At 40.0% G+C, this 20,280-nt stretch overlaps 1 protein-coding gene across 2 annotated transcripts in view; it reads left to right on the top strand.

Annotated features, from left to right (window-relative positions):
* Positions 1–20,280, top strand: part of SHC4 (SHC adaptor protein 4) — a 138,401-nt gene that overhangs the window by 97,938 nt on the left and 20,183 nt on the right. The window contains exons 8-10 of one of the 2 annotated variants that reach the window (XM_045812157.2): positions 302–473; positions 3,299–3,359; positions 10,668–10,847. In XM_045812157.2, coding sequence (XP_045668113.1) covers positions 302–473; positions 3,299–3,359; positions 10,668–10,847 — 413 coding nt within the window. The remainder of the gene's footprint in view (positions 1–301; positions 474–3,298; positions 3,360–10,667; positions 10,848–20,280) is intronic. The other variant, XM_087859168.1, reaches the window with a different exon arrangement.

Raw genomic sequence — 20,280 nt, 5'->3', positions numbered from 1 at the left:
GTTCATATGCATGTATATGGATGTGTGTGTGTGTGTTTCTTAATCATTGGGAGGAGACACAAAAGCATCACCCTTGGCACTTTTTGTTGGCTCAGCCTACTTTAATTGTCTATGGAAAGCTAAGCAACTCAACCATCTGGTTGCTTCCATCCAGATGTTTGACATCATTTAAGAGCAGCTATAAACTTAAAACATGACTGCGAAGTTTTGCAGGATGGTTTGCATGGTTCTGATCCCTCTGCCTCCCCTGCAGCATCTGAATTCCCGCCAAGCCTCTTGGGGATTCTTTTTTCCCTTACAGTGAGGAGATGCCCGTTGATGGTCCCACTGAGGAAAGAGAAGACCACGAGTACTACAACGAAATCCCCGGGAAGCAGCCACCAACAGGTGGTGTTTCTGACGTGCGGATCAAAGTCCAAGCCACAGAGCAAATGGCTTACTGCCCCATACGGTGTGAGAAGTTGTGCTATTTGGTAAGTGAGGTTTTATTGTTACCGGAACTTAGCGATGTGATTCTGTCCTTGCCTCTAGAGAGTTTGAGAGTTTCCAAGTGCTAGTTTAGAGAAAGAATCTTCTCCCTCGATACAGAGCCAGAGAATGAATCACTGTTGGAGCCTACACTAGATCATTTTTACTCCGAATCCCTGACCTCGGCTACGTGGATGACTTCACATCTCCTTCTCTGGGAGGACCAGGGCGGGCCAACATGTGACGCTCAACATCACCCTTCCCATCTCCAGTCGTTCTGTGTTCTTGCTGCTTGTCCGTAGCTGCCTCCACAGGCAATCCTGCCCCTGAGCTCCTGATCCCATCCCCTCCTTCCAACGCTCTGCCTTGGTTCTGTCCATCAACCCCTGTCTCGATCTTATTTTCTCTTTGTCTACCAGTTATCTCTCTTCCGTCTGCAAATTTGGACTCCTCCGACCAACTCATAATGTCTCACCTCATTCTCATCTTCCTTTTACCCACAACCTTCTAGAAAACGTTGTCTCTGTCCCAGTTTTCACAGCAGCACTACATTTCTAAGATCTGAATTCTGCTTGACAACTTGATAGGAATGACCTTTACAGTGGTCACTGGTGGTGTTTTGGTCACCGATGGTTTAATTGCTAATTAAATTTTCTTCTCCAATATTCTGAATCTGTCTACAAAATTTGGTACCTGTAGGCTGCCTCTTCCTTTTTTTTTTTAGACCTCTTCTGTTATCTTCTAAAGCAGTTCTGTTGTCTCATTCTTATCCCTCACCTCTAGTTGCTGCTTTTTTTCATTTTTTCATGTTTTCCAATATTTTATGAATGTTTTCAAACATACGGAAAAACTGAAAGAATTATACAGTGAACACTCATACACTCACCATCTAGAGTCTACAATTTTTTTTTAAGATTTTATTTATTTATTTGACAGAGAGAGACAGGCAGCGAGAGAGGGAACACAAGCAGGGGGAGTGGGAGAGGAAGAAGCAGGCTCCCAGCAGAGGAGCCCGATGCGGGGCTCGATCCCAGGGCTCCGGGATCACGCCCTGAGCCAAAGGCAGACGCTTAATGACTGAGCCACCCAGGTGCCCCTTGAGTCTACAATTAACTAAAATTAACATTTCACTAGATTTGCCCTGTCATCTTATGTAGCTGTCTATCATCCATCAACACATCTTATTTTTGGTATATTTCAAAGTAAGTTACATTTTCTTTTTTTTTTTTTTAGTATCTTTTTTTAAATTTAAATTTTGTTAGTTAACATATAGTGCAATATTGGTTTCTGGACTAGAATTCAGTGATCCATCACTTACATATAACACCCAGTGCTCATCACGACAAGCGCCCTCCTTAACACCCAGCACCCATCTAGCCCATCCCCCCCACCTCCCTCCATCAACCTTCAGTATGTTCTCTGCCATTAGAAGTCATTTATGGCTTATTTTCCTCTTTTCTTCCTCCCCCGCTACCTTCCCATATGCTCATCTGATTTCTTTCTTAAATTCCACACGTAAGTGAGATCATATGGTATTTGTCTTTCTCTGACTGACTTATTTCACTTGGCATCATACACTCTAGCTCCATCCACATCATTGCAAATGGGAAGATTTCATTCTTTTTGATGGCTGAGTAATATTCCATTGTGTGCACGTGTGCCACATCTTCTTTATCCATTCTATCAGACGGTGAACATTTGGGCTTTCTCTATAGTTTGGCTATTGTTGATAATGCTGCTATAACATCTTCTCTTTTTATACCTTATTTTCTTCCACTTCCTCCCCTGCAAATTAAGCCTCTGCCCTTACCACCCTCTCTCTGTCTTTGGTCTTGCCCTCGGTTTCTCCTCTGGCATGCCATCTGTGTACACACTCCTCCAGCTTCTCTGTTTTCAGCCATTACCTATCTCTCCAGTTATAATGCCATAAGCATTACATTGCTTGTGTTAAGAGTGAACTCACCATTTTCTCCTTGACTCCAGACCAGATTCCTCTACTGATTTACTCATGTTTATTAATGACACTTCAATTCTTTCATTAATCTGCAGTCTTTTGTTTTTCTCACACTTTGGGCTCCATATCAACTCAGTCTTCAGGACCTAGGGTTCTACCATGAAATCTTTTGAATCTACCCAATCTCCCCCATTCCTATTGCACCTTTCTAAATTCTGGTCTTCACTTGCCCAGGTAATTCTGAAAACCCCTTCCTTGTCCCCAATTTCATTCCCCCAAACCCTTCTGCGTGGTTCTGCCAGATTAATCTTTCTGAAGGATAGATATGGCCCTTCTCAAAGGCATCAGTGATCTCCTTCCATTATTGAAGACATCTATCTGTCTATCTATCTATCTGTCTATGGGATTACTGCAACCCTTTGGTGGATGGGTTTTCAAGGATGAAAAGTGAGCCTGGCATGAACCTGAGTAGAGTAGGGCTCCAGTCTGTCACTGTTAGATAGAGGTTTGCTAAATACTGAGTGCTTATACACGTGTCCTGGAAAGCACACTTTCTGGCTGAGACTCGGATTGAGTCTTGGAATGGGACCTCTCAAGCAAAAGCAGTAGCCCTCAGGATATAGGCCTTATGTTGGCAGCCTTTATGACTCCCCACTTCAGACCCACCTCTGCAGCCCCCAAGGAATGCACCATCATAGGAGTCTATGCTCACTACCCCAAATCTCAGTTTCCTGTCAGACACTTCCTGTGTCAGAAAGTGAAGTTGTCTGCTGTAGTCTCCTGGGAGCATTACTAGTGCTGTTTGTTCTGTTTGTTTTTTGAAAGTATGACTGTATACTGCGTTTGTAAATGTTTCACAATTTGTTGTTTGTGTAGCCTGGGAACTCCAAGTGCAGCAGCGTGTACGAGAACTGTTTAGAACAAAACCGGGCAATAGGTAGGTACAATTGTCCTTCCCCATCTGCCACTCTCCTTATTCCTTGCAAGTTACATGGTTGTGTGTGGCCCTGGCTCTTAAATACTTCATGGGGAAGGCAGGTGTATATAACCAAACACATAATGCTTCGGCTGCAGGCTTCCCACGTTCTGAGAGGCCCGGAATGCCATATGTGCGTCACTTGGAAGGTTCATGGTTTTGCCTCGAGTTTGTGTGCGCTACCACACCATCATTCTACTTTAGGGGGTCTTACACTGCTTTCACATCATGCAAAGTCTACCTGGAAAGCTGCTTTCTCTGCTTAAAACTCAAGGGAGTTCCACTTCAAAGAGTATCAGACATTAAGCTAATGTGAGAATTGATGCATGTCAAATCCATTAGGATTAGGATGAAATCTTTAAGCAGAAAACAAAAAGAAATCTGAAATGTGAGAGTCCCAATTAGGGGCCCATGTACCCCACACTTCCCAGGGCATTAAGTGTCTTATTACTGCACGTGATAATTGATGTTGGGCACAACTTTTCCACACCACAGATGTACAATGTCAACCATCAGATTGGAAATATGTTTTCATAAGATTATACTGCTAGTTAGTCATTTAGTTCTTATAAACCATTGAAAGTACTTATTTCTTTGGGAAGCAAAGTTTTGCAGCATGAGAGCAGGAGAGAACTGGATGGTATAAATAATATGGTGGAAGATAAAGTTGGATAACCACACTTAGGGACTCAAACTAAATTAGCAGGAACTTGCCACCTAGAAGGGAGTCACTTCTAAGGATGCTTTTATACTTCTTATGAAATTATGCCAATGTAATCTATTAATTATTTTATTATTATTATTATTATTATTATTTTGAGAGAGAGAGAGAAAGAGAGTGGAGGGGTGGGTTCAGAGGGAGAGGGAGAGAGAGAATCCCAAGCAGGCTCTGCCCAGCATGGAGCCCGATGTGGGGCTTGATTTCACAACCCTGAGATCATGACCTGAGCTGAAATCAAGAGTCAGACGCTTAACTGAGTGAGCCACCCAAGCACCCCTAATTTTATTATTTCTTATATGCGGAGGGATACATGAAAATTTATCATTTTAGGTACAGCTATGATTTCTACCTTCCTCTACTGTGCAAAAATCATAAGAGTAGTGAGCGAAGACAGTATTGTTAATTCTCTAAAAATATGGTTCTTTTTGATAGATATTAAAATTCCATGCCATTCTTTAAAGTTATTTACAATTTTAACCTAACTTTTAATAATATGACTAAAACAAATTAAATTAATGGTAAGTATAAATGTCTTTTTACAACTATGCTCTCTCCCTCCTTTCCCTTACTCGGAAACCCCTAACCTAAGGGTTTAATAGTCGGGAACATATCACATCTGTCCTGTAATATTATAATAATTTCCTGCCTGTGCTAAATCTCACTTGGAAATATGTCCATATCCCGTTTCATCTCATTCTATATATTCTTCATTTATACAACATTTCACTCAGTGGCTATTTATGAGGACCTCTTATGGGTCTGGTACTATGCAAGGTGGTAGGAATGGAATCACAACCAGTACTCATGTTGTTTGCCCTTTAAGCAGGAAGACACACCTTAAGCAAAGGCTTGCAAATAGGATGAATGTTTCAAAGCCCAGCATGTTATGGGAACAAATAATAGGGAAACCTAACTTAATCTGAGGGGCTACAGAGGATCTCCCTAAACTTTCTACAAGCAAACAACCAAACCAGGACCTGAGGGATGAGTGGGAATTATCCAGGCACAGAGAAAAAAATGGGGAAGGAGGGGCAAGAGAGGGAGAGAGAGAGAAAAGTATAAATGGGAATGAGAATTCCTTGTGTGCTGGGACCACTTCCTAGACCACTGCACAGAGAAAGGATGGGGAGAGAGAGTCCTGGACCTAGGATAGAGTCCTAAGGAACTCCAAAATTTTTGGTCCTATACAAATACCTCCCTTCCCGGCTCATCCTCCTGGTCTCCATTAAACGGTCATCATGGCACATCCTCCTGTCCTCAGTCACCTGGCTTCTGAAGGGAAGTCACTGAAGGAAAACCCTCAACACTCCTAGAATGATGTAACATATGCTAAGTCACAGCACTTCCATTGGAGAAAAGGGGCGTGGTCTCCTTTTTTTCCATCAAGAACCCCAAAACATACATTTATGAAGGAACTAATGGATATAGAGGTACTGTCTCAATCTTATTCAAGATATTTCTTTTTGTAAGTGTAACCTTGTCACAGAATCCAATTTATTGTTTCTGTTTATCTTGGTTTTATTTCTCCTTCAAACCCAACAAACAATGTAACCCCTTATTCTTTCATGGTTTATATGTGCCTTAAGCCAATATAATCAGATCCAAGCTTGTTGAACAGACTTTATTTGGAGCCTGGGATATACTTTTCCAGAATTAGTTAATTCCAGAATTAATTTTAGCCATGATGGCTATCTCCTAGACAAGTGCACCATGTTTTTCTATTCTGGTTTGCCTGTAGTAGAGCTTAAATGTATATTTTGGAATGACAAATACGATAGAAGATTCTCTTGCAAGTGCCTATTCTCCAGTTGCACTCCAGCTGTAGGATAGTCGGGAACCAGTACAGAGCTACCTTCCTTGTGGTGGCCTTGAGGTAACAGTTCATAACTGGGAACCTTTCAGAATCTTGGGGAGGTGAGAGATGGTGTTTGCAGTTTGGAAAAAGTCCTCCAGCTGGATACTTTCTTCCCCTGAAAATCACAGAGCTACGACATTGTTCCCTTAGAAGAGCGGGTTCAAAGTCCCAGCGAGGAGCCAGAATGCTAGGAAACTGTCTCTCTAGATCTCAGCCACTAAAGCCATAGAGGGATAGAAGAACTCAACACCTGCCCAGAGGCCACAACAATTAAGGCCACTCCTATTGTGGTAGGAAGGACTTCACTACTATGGTATCCATTCATTCACAGACACCCAGAAATCAGGTGTTCCTAGCTTGGGGCCTGCCTGTGACTACTTGGGCATATGTTTAAAAGCTGTTCTGAAATTCTTGACCAGTGAGGAAATTAATAGCAGTTGCCAGAATAGCAAATACATATTTTTTATAGCTCTTCCTAGAGATTTATACATAAGCATTTGAGAGACACCTATACAAATATTTTCAATAAGGTTTGGCTTTTTTCTTCCCAAGACATTTATTTATTCAAATACTGACTTAAAACTTGCATTTCAGTAAATTATAAATACTGCAGTAGGCTTCTGGTTGTTGAAGAAGTTAATTATATTTATCACCAGACTTCTAAAAGATACCTATCCCCTACCATTAAGTTCCCTTATGGAAAAAATTAATTAGCAAAACAGAATAATGTTTTCCTGACCTTCAAGTTAAAATGGAAATAAGATACTTTGAATCAAAAAGACATTAAATTCCCACAAACCATAAAGGTTTGTGCTTAAAAGCTTTGGAACTTAAAGTATATACACTGTGTACAGGATGTATTTGTTTTTCACCACCAAGCTTCTCTGTGGCAGGTTGGGTAGGTTCTTGGCAAAAAGAAATTTTGGAATGCATAATGGCTGGCATAGGTGTTAAGCTCTTGTTCAGCCACACACTTGACCCAAGAAGGATTTTAAATTTGGGTATAGAGTGAAATATATATGTATATTAACTCTTATATATATGTGTGTGTGTGTATGTGTATTGTCATATATATATATATATATATATATATATATATATTTATTTATTTTAAAGCAACATTGCTGAGTTAAATATAATAGTGCAGCTGGAGAAAAGCAATAGTCATTTTCGAGAGAGACTGGGTACAGACATTAATGCTTTTGTGTAATCCTATGGGATGGTAAACCTGATGTGGTCAGCTCATGCCATACTCTGTAAGGGGCAGATGAGTCAGTGCCCCGTGCGAAAGGTTGACTCAGAACATAGTGGGGTCAAATATGCTGAGAAAGGAAGACCGGGTGGACATTTAGCATCTGTTCATTCAGTTAACAAACATTTTTCTTTTGAGCACCTGCTTCATACCAGGCATTGACGATGCAGAAGTTACACAGATAAATGGGGTCTAGTCTCTTCTTAAGGACTTGAGGAATTTGTAGTCTCAAGGGGAAGACTGACAGACAACTAAACAGATACCTACATGAGGTTAGGAGTGGCACCTGACCCAGCCTGGGGGAGGGAAGGACTAAGGGGGAGGCTTCTTGAGGGAGATGGATTCAGAACAGAATCTTTAAGGACAAATAGGGATTAGGTACAGAAAGGGGTGGCAGGAGATAAGAACTGTGTGCAGAGCCCCAGCATCAATGAATAAATCGGTAACTGAGCACATATTAACTATTAAGCAGGCATTATTCTCAGTGAGAGTCTCACCCACATTCTTTGATTTAATCCTCACAGCCGTATTTTGAGCTAGGCCTCCCATTTTACAGATATGAAAACTGACACTTAGAGACATTAAGTAAGTTGCCCCAGGCTACACCAACAGTAAGAAGTATCACAGGGATTTGAACTAAGGTCCATGTCAGTTTAGAAGCAGACCTCTTACAAACACTTTTGATCATAGTCTCCTTTCAGTAAATTTTTATGAGCAGACCCTCCTAAATAAATGATAATTCAATCACATATAAATTATATATACATATGCTAATGTGTTATGCATGTATTATAACATATATACAAAAATAGAAAATTTCAAAGGTGGAGTTAATGATAATAAAGACATTTAAAAATGCCTTGCTGACATTAATAGAAAATTATGTTAATATGTTAAAATTATGCTAATATGTTATGCATGTATTATAACACACACACAAAATAGACAATTTCAAAGTTAGAGTTAATGATAATAAAGACATTTAAAAAATGTCTTGCTAATTATAGTGGCTGAATACTATCATTAGATAATATCTCTATATCTTAAGATAATATCTAAATGTATATTAGAATGTACATTAGAGCATTTACTGACAGAGAAAATAGACATAAATCCACATTTCAAATCTTGATCATTTTAACTTTTGGGAGGCCAGAGTTCTGATCTAATTAGATCAGTCTTGTTTATAAGCTCATAATGCAGCTGAGGAAGAGTTTGTAACAAAAGAATGATCTTTAATCTTTGATTTATTTGCAGTGATCTTTTAGCCACTTATCCATTTACGAAAGTTAGTTTAGTTTAAACTAGATAATATAATTCATAAATCCTTGTAACCAAGCAAATGGAGACTGTCACATGTTGGAAAATGCAACAAAGTAATGAGGTGCCCTGACCACCCCTCCTTCTTTAGAAATCCCACTCCTCCCTCCGGATATCCCACATACGGAGTATGACGTGAGACAGCATGATGTGTAACAGCTGGCAGACCAAGAGAAAAGGAGCAGGTAGTAAGGCTGTAGCCTTCTGACTGGGCTTCCCCCATTTGGTGTACCCTTGGGTTTCCATATTTTATATTATAAGAATTATAGCACTATTCATCATGATGTGAAATCCAATGTAAAGTTGGTCCTTTCGGGGTCACATTGAAGGGGTTTAATGATGGAAACAATGAAAGGACTGATATTTTATGGTAACACAATGGAATGTCACTGTCACCACTTCAGGTCAGCCTCGTGGGAATCTTGTAGCACATATGGGTAAAAATATAAATGTACTTGTTTAAACAGAAAAACAAAAATATTCTGTCCTGGCATTCTGAGGACAGAACCATCTGGATGGTACAATACTTCTGCCATCGGGTACTGAAATATGGTGTAGCAGCCATTCATTCAGTAACTACTTGTTGGCATATTATGTGCCGGGCATATGCTAGGAGGGAAGGTTCCCTACCTTCCTGGAACATGCAGTCTAGATGCAGTATGGGCATTAAACAAAATGACATAAGAGAATTAATTACTCTTGTGATATGGGCTCCAAAGGTGAAGAACAAACGTCTAGGAAAGCAGAGAGACTTAGTGTAGTCTGAGAAGGTCAGAGAAGGCTCTGTCGAGAAAAGAGATATTTAACTGACACCTGAAGAGTGAGGGTCATGGAGAAGGGGCTGGAAGAGCTTGTCAATCAGAGAAGATGGCCTTATGGTGGAGATTATCCTTCAAGAAGGTCGTGACTGAAAGGCACGGGGCAGGGAGGGGGAAGGAAGCTGTGTAGGTGGGACCAGGGCTTGCTTGGGGCTTGTCAAAGAGTTTGAGCTTTACCCAAAGAGCAATGGGAGGCAGTTAAGGGGTTTTTCAACCACTGAAAAATATGATCAGATTTCAGTAAAAAGATCATTTTGGCCACAGTGTATAGAATAGAATGGAAGAGGAGGGAACAGAGTAAGAGGGAAAGAGGAGATAACTTGAGGGGTGAGTTCTTTCCATCAAATACCAGAATAAACAGCAACAGTTGGTTTGAGGCTGAGCTTGGCAAAACAAAACTTTGGGCATAGAGAGAAGACACCTTTCCATTCTTAATAATATAAGTAATGAGGTTTTTGAAAAGCAGTCTGGGGCGCCTGAGTGGCTCAGTCAGTTTGGCATCCAAGTCTTGATTTTGGCTCAGGTCATGATCTCAGGGTCATGAGATTGAGCCCCACATTGGGCTTCACGCTGCATGTGGAGCCTGCTTAAGAGTCTCTCCCTCTGCCCCTCCCCCGACCCCCCAGTTGTGTGCACATGCTCCCTCTCTAAAAACAAAAAAGGTGGGGCACCTGGGTGGCTCAGTGGGTTAAGCGTCCAACTCTTGGTTTCAGCTCAGGTCATGATCTCAGGGTCGAGGGATTGAGCCCTGCATTGGGCTCTGTGCTCAGCGCAGAGTCCACTTGTCCCTCTCCCTCTGTTCCTCCCCCCATTCACATGCGTGCTCTCTCTCTCTCTCATACATACGTACGTATATACATACATACATACATAAAATCTTTTTAAAAAGGCAGTTTAAATAATAGATATTCAAGTTCTGTGTGGCATATGTGTTTGCCTGGTTCGTGGCCCACGGCCCTGAGCAGTGTTAAGTGCGGCTTTGTGCTGTTTGCAAGACAGTGGGCTCTCTTTTTTTCTCTGGCTATTCCTCTCTCAGGTCTTCCTGGTTTGTTTCGTGTCTGGTGTGGAAACAGTGGGTCAGCTGAGGGACCGGCAGGGAGGGTCTGGGAGGCTAAGGAGAGGGTAGTTTCCCTCAAAGCCTGTTGCTTAACTTGTTCTTACAGGTCAAATCTAGAAGTCAGTATTCAAATCTGTGTAGGATGGGGGTGGCTTTTCCCTTCCTATCAGTTCTAGACTCAAACATGGTTTCCTTATTGTTTACAAAGTAAAAACATGATACGTGATCATGAGCTAATCGCTACAGGTAATGCACCGGAAAGAGGAGTGCAGTCCCATCGAGATGCCTCATTAATGAAGCACGCCTGTCGAGTGGATTTCTTCAATGACCCCTGCTACATAAATACACAGGCTCTTCAGAGTACACTTGGCTCTGCCCCAGATCAAAGCTCAGCTCACCCCCCGGGGAGCCCGTGGCACCGTGAAAGTAAGTAGCTGCCCACCGTCTGTATTAGCTCCTGGGGCTGCTGTAACAAGTTGCCACAACCTGGGTGTCGTAAGGCAACAGAAATTTATTCTCTCACAGTTCTGGAGGAGGATCCATTGCACGCCTCTCTCCTAGCTTCTGGTGACTGTTGGCAATTCTTGGTGCTCTTGGCTCGTAGACACATCAGTCTCTGCCTCAGGCTTCACATGGCCTTCACCTCTGTGTCTCAAACCTCTCTCTCCTGTGTCTTCTAAGGCAATTCCTTTCTCTTCTAAGTTGGCCTAAATCCAGGAAGATCTCATTCTGAGATCCTTAATTACACTTGCAAAGACCCTTTTTTTCAAATGAAGCTGCATTCACAGGGACTAGGGATCAGGACTTGAACATATCATTTTGGGGGCCACTGTTCAACTCGCTACATTGTCTCTCATTTTCAGGAAGGCTATTTCATTGGTTTCATTTTCAGGGAACAAAAAGGATTCTTTCTTACCTCAGTCTTATACACAGTTAATTGTGGAGATGTTATGGATTTCAAGGTTTTCGGACTTTGATTTTGAATAATCTTTTCAGATACTTTAATGGCTCCCAACTTTTGATTTCTGTTGTGTGCTTTTGCTGAAGGAAGGACTGTCAAAGCCAGGAGATAATTTTGAATTTGTTGGCATGCATGAGGAACAATGACCATTATTTGGCTCTGCTTAGTGATGGTTTTAATTTTACTCATTTCAAAACTCCTTGGTAAGTCATCTATACAGTACTAAAATAAGATGGCTCCTTTCTTCAGCCGTATACTGTGAGTAAAAGACAGTAAGACAAACACCATTTTCCTGTTAAATTGCTTCCAAGGGTAAATACATAAGCAAGAACAAAACAAAACAAAAGCCTACAATCAATTAAAAAATAGTAAACCAAAAAATGCTATTTATAAAATATTAAAGTCTGTTGGGTTCAAATTTGGGTGAGCCAAATTCGGGTCACTCCAAAGACGGAGAGCCAATCATTCAGAAAGTCCTTTTGCTAGCTGAGGAAGTCTCTCCAGACAATTTTCCAAGCTGGTGTGAGTAATGACAAGATGAAATTTTGGAGGGGATTTTGCTGAGCCTGGGCTTCACCAGACCACCTTAACTCCTACACTAAGAAACAAAGGTCCTCATTGCCAGCCACGTGACAAGCGAGCCATCTTCTTGCCAGCTTTCTAAGATCAGCCTTGGCACGCTAACAACCCGGTTGGATTCTCTGGAAGCAAACACTGAGATGGGGCTTTGGCATGCGGGGTGTTTATTGTGACCACTATTAGGAGGGGAGGGGGGAGAAGTAGGCTTGGGCAGAGGGAGAAGCAGTCCTGACAGAGCCTCAGCCAAATCTACTGAGAGTATGTGGGGCCCATCGGAGTTCTCCCACATTGGGCCCAAAGGGCTGGGCCTTTTATCCCACCTGTCTCAGCCTTTAGGTATAGGTCTTGTGAGGGAGGGCAAGTGTTTGGGCAAGGCAGCTCTGTGCAGGTGAGGCAGACCCTGAAGGGGCAGTCAGCTGCAGGCTGGCTGACGACATCTGGGGCACTTGGTCCTTCATCGAAGAGTTATCTGGGTAGTGCGTCTCCCACAGAGGGTGTCTTGTGTCATGGATGATGGGATATGCCGTCAATTTGTATTTTTGCAGGGAACTTAACTGTTCAGTGTACAGTGACTAGTGTGGATAAGGCAATATTTGTTCAAGGGACAGTTTTTTTTTTAGATTTTTTATTTATTTATTTGACAGAGATAGAGACAGCCAGCGAGAGAGGGAACACAAGCAGGGGGAGTGGGAGAGGAAGAAGCAGGCTCATAGCAGAGGAGCCTGATGTGGGGCTCGATCCCAGAACACCGGGATCGCGCCCTGAGCTGAAGGCAGACACTTAACAACTGCGCCACCCAGGCGCCCCCAAGGGACAGTTTTTTGAAAAAAGTTTCTGGACCTCATGTATTAATAGTAACTTGCTAAGAATATATACTTGATAGCTTCCATTTTATGGACTTTTCAAAGCAATAATATATTATTAGAAAACTCATTTAGCGGCTGGCCCCAATGAGGTGATCTGGGATATTCACTGATTCATAGCTATAGTTCCTTTATAAAACCTCTCATGTTAAAAATCTTTATAACTCAGGATATGGAAACAACCTATGTATCCATCAATAGACGGATAGATAAGGAAGATATGGGGTGAGAGAGAGAGAGAGAGAGAGAGAGAGAGTGTGTGTGTGTGTGTGTGTGTGTGTGTAATGGAATATTGCACAGCTATGAAAAAGAATGGGGTTGAGCCATTTGCAAAAACATGGATGGATCTTGAGAGTATTATGCTTAGTCAGAAATAAGTCAGACCGAGAAAGACAAATGCTGTATGATTTCACTCATATGTGAAATCTAAAAAGAAAGCAAATGAATAAACAAACAAGAAACAGAGTCAGACCTATAAATACATGGGAAAAAACTGATGGTTGCCAGAGGGGAAGAGGGCTGAGGGGATGGGCAAAATGGGTGGAGGACAGCGGGAGATACAGGCCTCCACTTATGGAAAGAATATGTCATGGGAGTAAAAGGCATAGCATGGGGGGAATATCTGTATAATTTTAGCAAAGAAACTTTGCCTTTTGCCATAGACAATTCAAGGTAAAAATCAATCTATAATAGCATTCCTGTCATTAGCTGAAAGTAAATAAGGCCAGTTTTGTCCCAAATTGTACTGTCAAAATGCGTTTTCACTGATTACAGCCTTCTTTTTTCATCCTTTTGCTTCTCCCTGTATTGGTGGCAACGTGTTTAATAATTTAGTCTTCTGGTACTTTTTCACTCTACTTCCTACTAGCTTTAATGTACCATAGCCCTCCTGGGCTTCTTGCTACCATTGCTCTCTCCAAAAAAATTAATTCCAACTCCAAAAGTATAAATAGTATTGATTCAATAAAAATGAAGTAAGATGGAGTAGGGATAACTTTATACACGCTTTTCTGCAAAATGTCTTAAATACGCTTTTTAACCTTTTCTCCTTGATGTTTCCTTCTATTTGTTTCCTTACTTCCTCAAACATCCTCAGTAGCTTCTTTAGACCTACTTAGCCTCCCTTTTCCAGACAAAAGCTTACTGATTAGTTCAGTAAAACAAAACAAAGACAGATCTAGAGACAGGTACCTAGTATCTCTCGAACATGCCTCCCGGGCTCCTCAGTCCATCCTGTTACACCATCAATGTAGGAGCAGCTCGACACAATCTTTATTTTTATCAAACGTGGCAGGAGGAAATTACTAATATGGATACAATCTAATTTTTGTGTTAATTAATTGTTTCAGTATAAGCAGTCATAACAAAGAATCCTCCCCCCAATATAATAGTGTAAAAAAGACTGAAGTTTACCTAGTAGCCCACAGATTGGTGGTACAGGACTGGTAGGAATGCTTTGCCATTCTCAACACCTGGCTTCGATCTCTGGTCTAAGGTGTTCCATCTCTGGTCTAAGAGTTTCAGTATGATCTGAGATCTTTAATCTGATCTAAGGTCTTTGATCTCTGCTCTGTGAGCTTGGGCTCTCACTATCACAGGAGTGTTCAGCCAGTAGGAAGAGAAAAAGGCGAAAAGAGTGTGCACATATTCCTTGAAAACACATGACCCAGAAGTGGCAGGCATCATTTCTTTGCACCTGCCATTGGCACAGCTTGGACATGTGGTCATACCTAACTTCAAAGGAGCTAGAATAGTTGTTCTGGCTGGGTGGCCATGTGCCCAGCTAAAACTTAGGAACCTATAACGTCATGCAAGGGAGAACAGATATCGGTGCACAACTAAACTGCCTGCCGCAAATATCCATGAGCTGTTCTTTTCACATAAAATGTATTTGCCCTCTCCCAAAGGGAGACCTTGCAAATATCTCATACAATTAGAGCATCCAGCTTAAAGCCCATGACATCTGTATCATGTGAAGTCCTCTCAATCAAGATTGGATGGGGATCCTTATTATTTGCCAAGTTGTCTGTCCCCTCCCACACCCAAAATTAGTGCTGAAAAGAGGGATAAGATAACCACAATAAAAGACCTATATTTACGAAAGGGAAGCACGCAAGACACACAGGGGTCCCTGGTACATAGCAATTACCAAATCCTGTCAGGCAGTAATTGTGAAGACTCCCTGAGCTGGCGGTGGAGAAAATGATTTGCTTGGACTCTGGTTCAGCTTTATGAGAGGAATCTCCTAGTTCGTTTTTATCTGTGGGCCTGGACTGTGTCCTCTGGGTTGTTCCGCCATTATGCCCCGTGTACACATGTAAAGGTGATGTTGGAGAAAGTGCCTTTCTCAGGGGCATCACCACTTTTGCAGCCTATTTTCTGTGGTGTGGGCTTGATAAATTGGAGTTTGCTTTAGAAGCCAGAAAGGCACAGACAAGGAGGGATTGTGATTCATTGGCAATGTAATTTCTTTAAAAACTTAGTAGGATTCTGCTTTATTTGCTTAGAGTCAGTTCCTCATGAAATTTCCCACAGTGTTCCTTTATTATCCTCCTATTGCCTGAAGGATGCCTTCTCTCTTTCCTGTTATTGGTAATTTATGTGTTCTCTCTTCTTGATCAGTGTTCTTTGAGATTTTATTAATTTAATTGATCTTTCTAAAGGACCCGGGTTTTGGTTTCATTTTCTCTATTGTCTATTTTCTGTTTCATTGATTTTCTTTTTTTTTTCTTTTTTATGCTCTCCTACTCTCAATTAAATTTTCTCTTATTTATCTGGCTTATACTATATTTTCTTCTATTGGCTTTATAGTTTTATTTCCATAATAAAATATTTACCTCACATGAACTTTATATTTTCTATGAGGTAGGGGGTCTAACTTCATTTTACGTATGTAAGTTATCCAGCTTTGTAATCACCATTGACTAAATAATTTCCTCTTTCTCTAATGTCACCCTCCATTAGACTAGATTCTTTCTATGTATGTGAATCTGTTTCTGGGCCTTTATTATACTTTCTATTGCCCTACTTACTTGTTCTATACCAGTATGTTAATTAGTGTGGCTTTGTAATGCATCGTAATAGACATATAATTCTTTATGTTACTGGACATTTTTCTCTGGGTATATCTCAAACTTTCACTTATTATTGGCATTTTATGTTAATATCTTTTTCTACCAACTTTTTAGACACTTTATAGAGGTGAATGTATTTTTCTCCTCAATAATGCAAATAAATTTCTATTTTATAATTTTTACACACCCAAGATTCCATACTGATGAACAATATATGGTCAATTCTCATAGTTCATGGATTCCGTATTGGAGAACTTGTTTACTTGCTAATATGTATTTGTAACCCTAAAATAGTCATGGCACTTTTGTGACCGTACGTAGACATGCAGTGAGCAACAAAAATTTGAGTCGCCCAACACACACCTTTCCAGTTAAGGTCAAACAAGGTAACGCTCTGCCTTCCTGTTCCAGCTCTCATATTGTAAACAAGCATCCTTTGCTTGTTAGTGCCATGTATGTTGCATTTTTGTGCTATTTGTTCATGATTTTGCTCTTTAGAATAGTCTCCGAGTGTTCTGCCTAAGTGCTGTATCTATTGTTCCCAACTGCAGGAGATTGTGATGTGCCTGATAGAGAAAATCCGCGTAGTAGATACGCTTCATTCAGGCATGCGTTGGCTCTAAGTTCAGTGTTCCTGAATCAGCAGTATCTATGAAATAAGGTGTCTTTAAACAGGAACACACATAAAACAAGGTTATGTATCGATCGACTGATGATCATGTTCTGACCTGAGGCTTGGAGGAACCTAACCCTGTGTTTCTCCTGCGGACAGTGTTTCAGTTTTGACTAATTCAGTGTTCTTAGCAACTCTGAAAAATAAAACTACTGTCCATGAAGAGAATTAACTACTTAAGTCCTCTCAAATCAAAGATGGAGTCATTTTAACATGTTGTGGGGGGGAAAGGGTAGGCTTTTCTTCCCACGACAGAAAACTGCAGATTGTCCCCCAGCCCTGACACTTTTCTCACAAATTTAGTCCCTCTTCTGAATTTATCTTTAGTTATGTGACTATCCTGACATTTGTATACATTTTTTATTCTATAAATAGATGTTTTTTAAATTCAAAAGTAACACAAATGCTCATGGAAGAAATCTAAATAATAAATATAGTATAAAAAATAACATAAAATGTCCCTCCTCAAGTTTCAATACTGGATTCAACTCCCTAGATATTAAGAGTTTCTTCCTGATTACTACCAGAACGTTAATGCAGAGTTAAATAGCTACCTACCTACTTATGCATTTCCATCCCTACCTACCTACCTACCTATCATCTCAGTATCTCCTTTAAAAATAAAGTTATAACCCCCTTAGAAGTTATGATAACCCCCTTCTATACTTGCTTATTTCACGCTTCCATTTTAGAGATTTGTCCAAATTAGCATGTAATATCCTTTGTTATTTTCTTTTTTTCTGTTTTGTTGAGATATAATTGACATGTAACATTGTACTAGTGATTTGATATGTGTATATATTGCAAAATGATTAACACACTAACTTCAGTGTGGTATCCATCCATTACTTCACATAGTTAAAAAATTTCTTTCTTGTGATGAGAAATTTTAAGATTTCCTCTCTTAGCAACTTTCAAATATGCAACACAGTATTGTTAACTATAGCTGCAGGCTGTATATTACATCCCCAGGACCTATTTATCTTATTATAACTGAATGATTGTAACTTTTTACCATCTTCACCCGTTTCTCCCACCCCTCACTCCCTGCCTTTGGGACTCATCAATATGTTTCCTATTTCTGTGAGTTTTGTTTTCTTCCACGTATAAGTGAGGTCATGTAGTATTTGTCTTTCTCTGTCTGACATATTTCAGTTAGCATAATTCCCTCAAGGTCCATGGCCATGTTGCAAATGGCAGGATTTCCTACCTTCTTATGGCTGAATAATATTCCTCTGTGTGTGTGTGTGTGTGTGTGTGTGTGTGTGTGTGTGTAAAATCAACCAATCACATTTACATTATCCATTCATCCATCAGTGGATATTGAGGCCGTTGTCATGTCTTGGGTTTTGTAAATCGTGCTGCAGTGAACATGGGGATACGGTATCTCTTTGAGATAGTGATTTTGTTCCTTTGGATATATACCAACAAGTGGAATTTCTCGATCATACAGTAGTTCTACTTTTAATTTTTTGAAGAATCTCCATACCATTTTCCATAGTGGCTGCAGCAATTTACATTCCCACCAATAGTGCGTGCGGGGTTTTTTTTTTTCCTCCACATCTTTGCCAACATTTATCTCCTGTCTTTTTGATGATAAACAGGTGTGAGGTGTTATTTCATTGCAGTTTTGATTTGCATTTCTCTGATGATTAGTGATGTCGAGAACCTTTTTATGTACCTGTTAGCCATTTGTATGTCTTCTCTAGAAAAATGTCTATTCAGTTCCTCTGATCATTTTTTAATTGGATTGTTTGGGTTTTTTGCTATTGAGTTGTATGTGTTCTTTGGATATTAACGCCTTATCAGATCAGTGATTTGCAAATATTTTCTCCTATTCCATGGGTTGCCTTTTTGTTTTGTTTATGGTTTCCTTTGCTGCGAAGATTTTTATTTTGATGTGGCCCTTACTTATTTATTTTTGCTTTTGTTGCTTTTGCTTTTAGTGTCAAATCCAAAAAATCATTGTCAAGACTGATGTCAAGGAGCTTACACCTTATGTTTTCTTGTAGAAGTCATATGGGTTCAGGTCTTACATTCAAGTCTTTAATCCATTTTGAGTTTGTTTTTGTGTATGGTGTAAGACGGGGTCCAATTTCATTCATTTGCATATGGCTGTCCAGTTTTCTCAACGTCACTTGTTAAAGACATTATCCTTTCCCCATTGTATGTTCTTAGCTCCTTTGTCATAAGTTAATTACTATAAGTGTGAGTGTGTTCTTGGGCTTTCTATTTCGTTTCATTGTTCTGTGTGTCTGTTTTTATGCCAATACCACACTGTTTTGATTATTATAGCTTTGAAATATAGTTTGAAATTAGGAAACATGATGCCTCTAGCTTGGTTCTTTTTTCGCAGGTTTGCTCTGGCTATTTGAAACCTTTCGTGGTTCCACACGAATTTAAGAGTTAGCATTGTTTGTTCTAATTCTATGAAAAATGCCATTGAAATTTTTGATGGGGATTGCACCGAATCTGTACATTGTTTTGGGTATTATGGACATTTTAACAATGCTAGTACTTTCAATCTATGAGCACAGACTATTTTTCCATTTATTTGTGTCTTCAGTTTTTTTTTCATCAATGTGTTAGAGTTTTCATGAACAGATCTTTAACTCCCTTGCTTAAATTTATTCTTAAGTATTTTATTATTAGTATTATTTTTCAAAGTTTTATTTATTTAAAAAATCTCTACACCCAATGTAGGGTTTGAACTCACAATTCTGAGATCAGGACTCACATACTGTTTGGACTGAGCCAGCCAGGTGCCCCAGTATTTTATTATTTTTGATGCTATTGTAACTGGAATTGTTTTCTTAATCTCTCTTTCTGATAGTTTATTAGTTTATAGAAATACAACTAGTTTTCATGGATTGACTTTATATCCTACAACTTTACTGAATTCATTTATTTGTTCTAACAGGTTTTTTGGTGGAGGCTTTAGGATTTTTCTACATATAATTTTATGTCACCTGCAAATAGAAACAGATTTACTTCTTCCCATCCAATTTAGATACCTTTTATTTCTTTTTCTTGCCTAATTGCTCTGGCAAGAACTTCCAACACTCTGTTGAATGAATGTGGGGAGAGTGGGCATCCTTTTGTTCCCAATCTTAGAAGAAAAGCTTTCAGCTTTTCACTGGTGGGCATGATATTAGCTGTGGGCTTGTCATATATGGTCTTTATTATGTCGAGGTACATTTCCATCATACTGACTTTGTTGAGAGCTTTTATCATGAGTGGATGTTGAATTTTGTCAAATGCCTTTTCTGCATCTTTTGAGGTGATCATCTGGTTTTATCCTTCTCTAATGTGATGTGTCACACTGATTAATTTGTGGATGTTGAACAATCCTGCATCCCTAGAATAAATCTCACTTGATCATGGTATATGATCCTTTTCTTTTGATTTATTGTTGAATTTGGTTTGCTACTATTTCCTTGAGGACTTTGCATCTATGTTCATCAGGGATATTGTCCTGTAATTTTTGTGTGTGTGTGTGTGTGGTATCCTTGTCTGGTTTTGGTATCAAGGTAATGCTGGTATCAGGGTAATGCTGGCCTTGTAAATCAATGTTGAAAATTGTTGAGTTTGGAAGCATTACCACCTATCTTTTGGAAGAGTTTGAGAACAATTGGAATTGATTTCTCTTTAAATGTTAAGTAAAATTCACCTGTGAAGCCATCTGGTTCTGGGCTTTTCTTTGCTGGGT

This window comes from Ursus americanus, chromosome 36, assembly GCF_024610735.1.
Source record: "Ursus americanus isolate L20-20 chromosome 36, mUrsAme1.1.p, whole genome shotgun sequence".
In the NCBI taxonomy this organism is placed as follows: domain Eukaryota; kingdom Metazoa; phylum Chordata; class Mammalia; order Carnivora; family Ursidae; genus Ursus; species Ursus americanus.
This window is presented reverse-complemented; position numbering and strand designations above follow the sequence as displayed.